This window comes from Lathyrus oleraceus, chromosome 1, assembly GCF_024323335.1.
Source record: "Lathyrus oleraceus cultivar Zhongwan6 chromosome 1, CAAS_Psat_ZW6_1.0, whole genome shotgun sequence".
In the NCBI taxonomy this organism is placed as follows: domain Eukaryota; kingdom Viridiplantae; phylum Streptophyta; class Magnoliopsida; order Fabales; family Fabaceae; genus Lathyrus; species Lathyrus oleraceus.
Genome location: NC_066579.1, coordinates 74,223,199 through 74,234,922, shown reverse-complemented (window position 1 = coordinate 74,234,922; position 11,724 = coordinate 74,223,199). Strand labels below are relative to the sequence as shown.

The window sequence follows — 11,724 nt, the reverse complement described above, 5'->3', positions numbered from 1 at the left end:
ATATATATATATATATATATATATATATATATATATATATATATATATATATATATATATATATATATACTCGTTAAAAATTAAATGGTTCTATCTTAGCAAAACTCATATATAATATATTTATTTATAATTAATTTAATTTTTTTATAACATTCAAATCAATGTTATTTAATTTATTTTAGAATCTATAGTAATTTTTAAAATAAATAAAATATCAAAATAAAAATTAAAGTACTAAAGTATTTGGTATTGTAATATAACGGAGCAACATAGAACCAATAAAAATTAAGGGATCTAAAATAAAATTTAAATATAATTAAGACTTTAAATAAATAATGCCAAATAAAAGATATAATAATTTTCATGAGTCATCAAATATGGACTATATTAAAAAAGATAAACTTTACCAATTTAAATATATTTTTATAAATTTTACTTTTGATTAAAATAATCAATTGAGAGAGTTCTATATTAAAGTGGATTTTTTCTACGATTAAAAATGGATAAAACGTATGATACATTAAAAAAAACTCATAAATATGTTAAAACAAAATTAGAAAAACATAGAACATTGTTATCGTGATGCTGTATTAAAAAAATTCACAAACTTGCAAAAAAAAAAAAAAAATTTAACATATTTACGATAATGCCATTAATGAAAAATTATTATTTTTCGAATATTTTCAAAACACCAAATAGAAAAGAAAAACATCTAAAAGATGTTTTCACTTTTTAGTTTTTAAAAACAGAATACTAAAATTAATTTTGAAAATTCTTTGACAAAAAAGTATTATCAAACAAATTTTTAATTTTATAATTTTTAAAAACTAAAATACAGTTTTTGAAAATCAATCCAAACATACCCTAAATATCAAATTTCTAAGTTAGTTTCATAGTCATGTGTAGTAACAAAACATATATTTATTGAAAACTCAAATATACAAGAAGCACAACTGGTTTGAAATTGAGTATCCAATAACTTCTGCTAAAAGAATTGAGAATTTTCTTCACTATTCTTCTTTGTGATACAAAATACAAGCTCATAAGTGTATTGATCATTATTAGCCTAAAACTAACATTATTTAGAATTATTCCAAAAATAAAAAGCACTCAAGTAGATGATCCTAATAATGCATATCTTTATAGTGTCTACAAGTAGACATAATGAAGGTTTCAAAGCCATGGAGAATTGTAAATAGGAGTTGCAACAGATTTAACTTGAAGATATTTGTGAAGTGCTTCCAATCCATAATCTCTTCCAAATCCACTCATCTTATACCCTCCAAAAGGGCAGTCATTATCAAAGGCAAAGTAGCAATTGATCCAAATGATGCCCGCCCGAATTGACCTTGTGACAGTATTGGCAATGTCCAAGTTTTGGGTCACAATCCCTGCTGCTAGGCCATATTTAGTATTGTTGGCCTTCTTAATTGCTTCATCAATGGTCCTACAATATTTACTTCAACATTTTGGTGCGAATTCACAAATATTATTTCAAACTAATATCAGGGTCGAGGGAAAAGTATATGAACGCAGTTTGGGTCACCACCTCATTTCTTTAGTTTATAAAGCTCTAACTACGACATAACTCTTATGATAACTTCAAAAACTAAAATATTTATATGTTCTCACATGTGTCAATGTTGTGTCGATATTTAATACTAACACATGTTATATAGACTAGACACATCTTCAATTTAAAATACCGGTGCTACAAAGATTTTAGATATCACTGCAACTTAGATTTTTAGCACTGCCGAAGATGCGATTTAAAATTTTGAAGACAGTGAAAAGGGAATATGAGTTGTACTTACTTGAACTTAGAAAGTGTCATAACAGGTCCAAATATTTCATCTTGTGCTATTAGCATATCGTCCTAAACATGTTTTTTTTCAGTAAGAACAAATAAAAATATTTAGTACAACATTTCAGTTTAAGATGAACATTTCTCTTGGTAGAGTTGAAATATACCTTAACATTGGTAAAAATAGTAGGCTCAATGTAGTATCCTTTCTTTCCCACTTTCCTACCCCCATATAATAGTGTGGCTCCTTCATTCTTTCCATGTTCAATATAGGAAAGAATTTTATCAAACTGTACCTTACTAGTCTGCAAAGAAAATAATGTGCAAATCAGAATTATGTTAGTAACAATTTCTATTTTAGGTAAGAAGGATTTGGATTCTCTGCAGATCACGTCGTTTCATAGGATAATCAATCTGAGTTATTAGTTGAGTTTGAACAGTTCAAATTACATGGCCACTAAATTAATATCAAACGATCTTAATTGTTAATTTGAGATTAGATGGCCGAGATTAGTAACTGCGCGTGACGCGGTTAAATAAAGAAAGTCTATTTCCAATTTTTGGGCTTATTTAACTTATCCTTACTTGGGGTCCTTGTTGAACTTTAGGATCAAAAGGGTCACCAACTACCCAATTTATCACCTTTTCCACCACTTTCTTCTCAAATTCATCATAAACTCCTTCTTGAACAAAAACTCTTGAAAATGCAACACATACTTCACCCTGAAAATTACAAAGAGTTACTTATGTTACAAGTCATTGTTATTTTTTATGTTACAAGATTTTCTTTGAACAAAATTATATACCTTATTATGAAGGATTCCAAATAGAGCAAGATCAACAGCTTTATCAACATCAGCATCATCAAAAACTATGATAGGTGACTTGCCTCCTAACTCAAGCGATACCGGCTTCAAATTGCTCAATGCAGCCGCCTGCATTACGCGACGACCTGTTTCGGTTGAACCAGTAAAACTGACCTGTAAAACAAACAAAACTTAATAGACGCATCTTTAACTTAATCAATTATATAAAATGTTTTTGACACCAAGTTACTGCATCAATGTCCATATGTGAGGTTATTGCAGCTCCAGCATTTGAACCAAATCCAGGTACTACGTTGAGTACTCCATCCGGAATTCCAGCCTTCAAAATTAATCACATTGAACTCAATTTTAATAACATTAAAATTGAAAACTTAATCAACGAATTTGAATTTAACCATACCTGTTTAGCAAGATGAGCATAAAACAAAGCCGAAAGAGGTGTTTGTTCAGCAGGTTTAAGAACCATAGTACAACCAGCAGCCAAAGAAGGAGCAACCTTAGTAAAAAACATAATAGTCGGAAAATTCCAAGGTATAATATGCCCAACAACACCAATAGGTTCCATCAAAGTATACAAATGAAGATTCCTAGAAGTTTTAAACACTTCTCCATGAATCTTATCCGCAGCACCAGCATAGTAACGCAAGATATTAGCCGCTTCCGGTATATCAACAGTTTTACACCAACTATACAACTTCCCTCCATCAATCGTATCCAACGCTGCAACTTCTTCTATGTTTCGTTCAATCAATGTCGCCCATTTCACCATAATCTTTGCTCTTTCCTATCAAACATTTCGTAATCATGTCAAATTAATATATATTGCTCCGAATAATGATTAATTTGATTGAATGCATGTGTAAAAATTAGACGATGATTTGAAAACTTACAGCACCAGGCATGCGTGGCCACGGACCATTATCGAACGCCTGGCGTGCAGCTTTGACAGCAATATCAACATCTTCTTTGGTTGCTTCAGCAATTTCTGTAATTACTTCTTCTGTTCTTGGATCAACAGTTTCAAAAGTTTTTCCTTTTTTATTCAACAAAAATCCAAAATGCATATAAGTTTAACTAGCCAATTCAAATTCTTATTTTATTTAGCTATGAACAATGCAAAAAATACACACTATAGTGACCACATAAAATTGAGAAATATTGTAACAAAAATATTTGAGTTAAATATTTAGGAAACTAATTAAGTGAAACCTGAAACTGAGTCCACAAATTCTCCATTGATGAAAAGTTTTTTAAACTTTATAGTTGGAATATTTTTCATCTCAAATTCTCCACTTACTTTTAACTGTGTAATATGAATTATAAGTATAAAGAAATAGTTATTGAGAAAATGAGTGTGGTAAATTAGTTATTTATAAGGAAAATGTGAATATGAGTTTGCATTATGTGACATATTCTCTTAGCCTACCCTTTTGAATGGCACAGCAGAGTCAGAATTTGTGGGCAGTACAAAGAATATGAAAGAAATTAAACAGAAAAATGTGTAAAGAAATTGTGATAAATGAAACAATGTGAATTTTATACTCTCTTTCAAAAGTGATGCATTAGTATGAAGGTCTAAGTGTCTAACACACAACTTCCTTAATAGTTCAAGTTTATTATACAAAAGAAAAATGTTAACATAAACTTAGTTTTTCTATAATTTGTATTTTTTGATAATATTTTTCATAACTCTAAATTATAATATATTTAGCATTCAAAACATAGTCTATATACACCCCAAATGTAAAGTTAATTGTTAAATTATGATACTTCAAACAAAATTTTCATTTCATTAGAATTTAAATTTCAATTAAAATTTAAAAGTGCATTTTTGTCAAACAAGATAGGTAGAAATATTCAAGTTAATTTATAGTGCATATTTTTGTGTTGTAATTTAATTTTAGAAGTTTGAAGGTAGTATAAGTTGGTCAGGCAAATATAAGTAATTTTATATGTGATTATTACTAGTTTCACTTATGGCACAAGATAAATGAAAGAAAAAATAAATGAAAAAAAAAAATGAAGAAGCGGGTGTTGATAAAAATTTAAAGATTCAATGAGATATAAGCAAAAATGGTGCCTCTCACCTCAAGAAATTCAAGAATAAGATGGATATGAAGGAAATGCAATTGTCAAAAGTTTGGTCATTATTGATCGTGACGGGCGTGTCTGTCGGATGATGACTGCAAGTGCACAACCAATCGTGTAGTTTTAAAAGATTATCGAACCCACAAAGACTAATGATCAATATAATGTTATCTATTGTTGTAGTGCAAAGTTAAGGCTAAAGGTTATAAGGTTATGAACGGAAATGAAAACACTAATTTCTAATGGTTTAAAAGTTATGATGGCAAATGAGTCCGGAATATGGATTCCGCGTTCCTAAGGGCTTAGGTAGAATTTGGACACTAAATATGATTCTATTGTGTTATGTAGAAAATATTGACTTAAAGGTCCCGTCTCACACTCTCGCGCTATTGACAAAGATCACACCTCCTAACCACAGGATTTTGCTCTCGCTCGCCCGTTCTAATTAGAAAGTGTATTTTGAAAGTAAATGAGATCCTAAACGATGTCTAAAGTGTATTTTGCTCTCGCTCGCCTGTTCTTCCACCTATCACATTTTGCTTCCGCACTTAAAACTATGATTTTGTAAAAGAAAATTCTTTTGAAAATGGTTAAAGGGGATTGATCTATTCAAACCCCTCTTCTAGATTATTTAATCCCCATGTTCTCTCCCAATAATTTGCCCCATAGTTGGTCTTTTGATCAAGTCTAAACAACTCTAAAAGTTAAGGATATGGGTAAAATGATCTGAAGGGTATTGTATTTGAAAAATAGTTTTCTCCTATAAGCATATTTAATATGTTTCATAATCATCTGAATGTTTGATTTACATCATTATTTGAATAACCTAGAAATATTTGAAGTAGTCCATTACGAGTGTGTTAATTAGTCTTTAATTGTGAGTTAGAATTTCTTTGAACTTATATCCATTTAGGATTGAGCTAACAAAGTTTTGAGTTGTATCCAGGTAACCAGAAACCTAGTAGTATACCTTAAAGTTTTTGTTACTACATTATGATAATTCATAAAGTTAACAAAATTTTCCATATAGTGTGTATGTGTTTGAATTTTATGAAAGAATTGTGAAAAAAAGAAGAAAAATCTCCTTGTTGACCTACTCTTCCGACGTCATCGTAAAATAATATAAATATAGTTTCATGAAGGTTCAGATGTTCACTTATTACTCAACAAGTCTTCAAGAAGTTTAAAGCATCATGTTTTGAAAGAGACATATCATTGTCATAGTGTTGAATCAATTACCCTAGATTGTCAAGACATAAGTTAAAAGCAATTATGTACATAATCATATACTTATTATTAGTATGGTTAAAGATAATCATAATATCTGGTGTTTCAATTCCTTTGATACCTTGTAAAGGAGTGTCTAATAATGCTTTTCAGACGAGCAAAGGAAATCATATCCATTTTTTATGATTGATTGTATTTTGCTTTTGTTATTACTGTTGCCAAGAAATCATTTCGTGTGCATCTATTTAAAGCCTAAATTGTCAAATTGGTATGATAATTCAAATCTCCTTTATCTTCTTGTAGTGTACTTAATTTTATGCATTTCATATGTGCTTGGTGTATTTTTTTAAAGTATGTTTATGTGTCGTGTATGCATAACATAAATCATTCATCTGAGCATATCATTCATTAGGCTATTTTTGTTCATATGTGCATAACACATTTTCATTCATCTGAGCATAATAAACATCAAGTAATTTTCATTTCATCTGTGCATCATTAAGGTTTTATCTCAATTGGCATTATCTTTAGCATGTACATTAAAATATTTTCTCATTAAAAACTGTGTACTATTTTGCATTTAAAGTTGTCATGCATCCAAAATGTTTTTTTTGAACTTTTCAAACTTTCTAGTGTATGATTTGATTCAAAAGACCTATGACTCGAATCAAGCTTATCAAATTTTATCTGAATTAGCCTCTGCGCTAGTTTGATTTAAATCACACCCCCATTTGATTCAAATCATAGTATGCTATGAATGAAATTTAAGCCACTTGATTCGAATCACAAGCAGTCTGATTTGAATCAAAACCCGAGTGATTCCATTTGATTCGGATCACCGGTCATTTGATTCAAATCACAATGTTTTAGTCCTAGATTTACTTATGTGTGTGATTTTTTGTTTGATATCATTAAAACTTTTCCACTTTTCATTAAACCCACACACGATTCATTTCTTAATCATTATTCATCATTTTAATTTCAAAACTCATACATCATATTTCATTTTCATTGCATGCAAACCCATTTCACTACGACATTCACAAACTCATTCATCATGCATTGAACCAACCCTCATCCTTTAAGAGAAACAATGGATCAAAATCAACAGTCCAAACAACAAAAGGGCGAAAGAAAAGTTTCATCTTCATCCAACCCCCAAGAGATGCCAAAGGGTACATAAACCAAAATGCGAGAAAAAAAAGAATCTCCATGTCGTCGTGTCAAAATCATCCTTCCAGGTAACTAATCATGTACTTATGGTTCTGTTCCCGTATCTACTAGTTCTACATAGAGTCAAAATTTATCTTCTTTAGTAATCAAGGCTAAGAACTTATTATTTGAGGATGATCATAAGTTATATGCTTAAATATATGTGAACGAACCAATAGAGGTTAAGTATTATGTTGATAGGGTTGTTGAATCTAAAATTAAGATTGATGTTCTTCAACCATTTGATAACCATGGTCTGTTGAAATTTATTGGTCTACATAAGAAATTCAACCACAACAATGTCAAGGAATTATATTGTAATGTTAAAGTAACCAGAGGTGGACTTAAGTGTCAATTTTATGGTCAAATCATTGAATTTCATCAAGAAGATTTCAAAACTCACTTTGGGCTTGAGTTCAAGAGAATGGATGTTTATGTATCTAATGCCTCATGTTTAAATAGAGTTGGTCTCAACATCTTTAAACAAGTACCATCTTGATACTGCTAATTTTTAGATTAGTTAGATGAAATGCAAGATGTACATGTTACAATGGGTCATAGTGAAAATTTTGTACATGAAACCAAGGATATATGTCATAGTTTATAAGATGGACCTTTACCTCATATGGCTTCTTATCACACAAAAAGAAGTCAACTTGGTGAAGTTCATTATGAATCAGATTAACAACTTCAAGTTAAATTCGAAGCATCCTCTATTTTATACCTCTTTCATCCAGTATATTTTGGAATTTAACCGTGTTTGTCAGAATGATGCAGATTTACTAGAGTCATCGAAAGTGTTTGACAATAATGCAATTAAGTTGATAAAATATTTCAAGGATGGTGATGGTGTGTATTGTTACTTGGGTACTCATGGAAGATTCTATGATGATAAGTTTGTTCCCAACAAGAATGCTTCTGATGGTCATGTCCTAGGGAAGGTCATTGCTCCAGTCGGCCTGTCTGTTCCACCTCCTTAGGTCGGGAATTTCCTTTGTTTACCATGTGAACAAATCAAGGTTGATTTGCAAGCACTCCATTAGTGCCTACCGCACGGGTTTGGGTAGATCAACCCCCTATTTTGAAGTTTTTTTTAATGAATCTCCTCTCACAAATATGTTGGTGAATTCTCCTATTGGTTCGGATCTCTCGACCTTTTTCCATGCCTTCTAAGGTGTAGCGTTGCCAGTTTTCCTAGCTTTTTTTGGAAAATGGTTCTTCTAGCTAATAATCCATCTCTAGTGTTCCTTAGACCTTTTCACCCAAGTAATGAAGCTTATCCATGCTAGTATGATTTGTCAGGAGAGATAGAAATAAAGCTTGGTGTAATTCCAGATTGGCTTCTGATACCATGATTTGGTCCTCCAAAGTGTGGAATTTGATTTAAAGGTGAATAGTTGAAGTAATTTCCCCTAACCTAGTCAATGAATGGCGTCTGAGGGTACAATTGCGTATGGAATTACAATCTATAATTATAAGTTTTACCTTCATTATTCTCATCTCTTATTTGGTCCCAAATGCCACTGGAAATTCTATATGTCATTGGGGTCTCGTGACTGTCCTGTTAAAGAATTGTAGGTTTTCGCCATAGTATGGTAGTAGGATGAGATGTAAACTCAGTTTCTAGTATACCTCAATGTACATAATATTGCATGACTTCTATGATCTACAAATATGCATCGAATGTAACAACCAACCATGACCACCTTAATGATAATAGGTATTGGATGATTTGGGACACCATTGGCTAGCTCATTGTCATAGAAAGTAAGTGGGGGGAAGGGGTGTCTTTTGATGATGCGAGTGTTTCTAAGGAGTTCCTTACGAGAGGAAACAACAACTCTCGTTGTAAAGTGTCAGGAAATTTCTGACGATGAAACTTCGAAGAAAGTTGTCTACTTTGATGATAAAAAGTAAATTTATCGGTAGATCTTTTGAGCGGAAGGGGGTGGTTTTTGTTTTCTCTCACGATGGACACATATTTTCATTGGTCGAACATCCACCTGATTGGGAAGCATGCGACTCGATCTAGAACCAATGTTGTATCATATTTCACGGAGGTTTCTGTTTTTGATTGCCTATATGACCCGTATCACTAGAAAGTATCATCTTATCGTGAAATGAAAGAGGATTTCCTACATAACGATTCCCACACACGACACCAATGATCCGACCCAGACAAAAATATCTCGACAGTGAGTTAGAGACCAATAAGATGACAACGTCTAATGGCGCTTCATCTTTGAAGAATCCTCCTTGACATGAACAGATAAAAGGGAGGTGGTATTTGCTAACACTCCGATACCCAAGTTAATGAATAAATAAGGTATTGCTGTTAGCTGGAAGTTTCGACGTCGAGCTTGATTCAAATATATGAGCAAAGGGAAATAAAATATTCTTGAAAATGTTCTGGACTTTGACATAAAAAGCATTGTTTGAAAAGTCCAGTCGAAGTGATCCTTGCATAAGAGGGAATGTTGTCTGAGACTTAGAAATATTTCTAAGTTTAAAGTGGTAATTCGACGGAGGCAACATTAAGGTTGCGTTCGACAGAGATGTTTGAATTTGAATAAAAGAAGGATAACTGTATTTTGTCCTTATCCAGTTTCAAGAAAAATTAAAGACATGTCGAGCGCGTTGCTAGTGGTTATTTCGACTTACTATATATGGGTCTTAGTGTTAGGATTTATGTGTGTTCAATTGTTGTACAAATACTCAAAATTACTAAAAGTATCTAGTGTATTGAGAAAAAAGTGTAATTGAGAATGTACATTTGATAGCACCATTTTTTACATTTCAATTGAAGTTTATTTATACTTTTTCAGAATTTATCTTCCATTGCAAGTTATTTTCAAGCACCTTTATTGTATTTTCCTTTACATTCTGCAATTCATATCTTTAAAAATATTTTAAATAAACAATCTTCAAACATGAATGATAAGTGTTCATCATTTTCCAAATATAATTTCAACAATAACACATGTCTTAGGATCAATCTGGTCGATCATGTGAGTAACCAAAGTATTTTTGATTTGGAAGATCAGCGATTATTTATCAATTTTTACGGTAAACAATTATGTAATATTTTAAGGTTTTAAAGAGTGTGTATCTTTATTTGATTGTTCACTATAGATTTTTTTCTAGAGTTTCTAGAGACCAACCGACTTTATCACCGTATAAATGGATAGATGTCAAGATATAATTGATTTGATCAGTCTTGGACCATTTGCATAGATTACATGATTTCTTAAGGCATGTACAAATTTTGATCCCTTGAACCTAGAACATTCTTCTAGATAATAGGAACAAGGAAGATGTCTTCTCTTTTGACATCATTATCATGGCATCATACAGTCATAATTAACCTTGCCTTCTTGGACTTCATGCTTTATGCGAACCTTTGAAATAATGATGTGGAAGAGAGATTATAACCATTCATCGTTATTGGGCCTTTTATTCTATTTTTCATGATGTAGGAACAATGTCATTGGCATTTACACACACACACACAAAAAGTCAAGTTCTATTAAGTTCTATTTGGCCGGCGGTATACTTTTAATATATCACGTTTTCTACCTAGCATGAGTTTCTTTTACTAGTTTTAGAAATAAATAAAAATGAAGATTTTTTTATGTTTTTAATGTCTTGTTTTCTTCTAACTTTACCGCATGTCGGAATTGTGAGTTAGCCGTTGTGATGCAGGTGTTTAATTTTTTGGTTTGGTTTTGTTATTATATTGGTGTATTTTTTCTATTTGAATGAATGGATATTAGCTTTTTTAGTAAAAAATTAAAATGAGTAATCACTCGTATTAAAAAAACCAGTCATTTATTTAATTTTTCAAGAGAGTTATTTTTATGCTGCATAGCACCGATCAAAGTAAAAGTCTTTTTTTTTCTATATAGCAAAAGACTTTATTGCTACAGCAAGAACCTCAAAAAAAAAAAGTTTGGCGGAAAAAAACATGAAATATTGTAGAACACCCCGTGACTAAAAGATGTAACATACAACCCAAAATTTAAAGGTATACCCGTGACTCACGCATGGCTTATATATTTGATTTTTATTTTAAAGAGTCAACAAAAATTTTAGAAGTGTAAAATTGATTTTACTGTGTTTAATTTATCAAATATTAAATTGATTATGTTATCTAAGATTAAGATTGATTATATCTAAAATTAATATTGATAATTTTAATTTAAATGTAATTTTATATTTATATTTATTTTAAATTTATTTATTTATGAGTATATTTGAATATAAATTACTCTATTTTTAACTCATTTTTAATTAAAATTAATTTTTTAAAACTAATTTATTAAAACTCGGTTAATTTAGAATATAATCCATCCATTACTAAAAAAAACAAACTAGAGGAGAAACAAAATAAAAGATGAAAAATAAATGATTTTTTTAATAAAAGATAAGGCCATGGTCCAAGAAAAAAAAAGAATGTTTTATGACATCCTAGATGTTTCTAATATATTATGTAAATTTCCACAAATGCTCGCTGATTTTAGAGATGCATCTACGGACGCACTTCATCACACATTCAACAAAAGTCAT

At 30.7% G+C, this 11,724-nt stretch overlaps 1 protein-coding gene across 1 annotated transcript; it reads right to left on the bottom strand.

The window, feature by feature from the left end:
- Nucleotides 1–903: 903 nt before the first annotated feature.
- Nucleotides 904–4,038, bottom strand: LOC127115445 (aldehyde dehydrogenase family 2 member C4). The gene is made up of 9 exons (XM_051046990.1): nt 3,841–4,038; nt 3,522–3,664; nt 3,032–3,415; nt 2,861–2,950; nt 2,611–2,784; nt 2,390–2,527; nt 1,972–2,109; nt 1,815–1,876; nt 904–1,447 (listed from the first exon to the last, which is right to left on the bottom strand). Exons 1-9 carry the CDS (start codon nt 3,908–3,910, stop codon nt 1,174–1,176), a joined length of 1,473 nt encoding a protein of 490 aa, XP_050902947.1. The 5' UTR covers nt 3,911–4,038; the 3' UTR covers nt 904–1,173.
- Between the last annotated feature and the right edge of the window lie 7,686 nt (nt 4,039–11,724).

Coding starts and splice junctions, on each gene's coding strand:
- LOC127115445 (XM_051046990.1), bottom strand. CDS start 3,910: ATGAAAAATATTCCAACTATAAAGTTTAAAAAACTTTTCATCAATGGA. Junction 2,785..2,860: donor CACATATGGACATTGATGCA/GTAACTTGGTGT, acceptor TTTGTTTTACAG/GTCAGTTTTACTGGTTCAAC. Junction 1,448..1,814: donor ATGACACTTTCTAAGTTCAA/GTAAGTACAACT, acceptor TAAATATTGTAG/GACCATTGATGAAGCAATTA.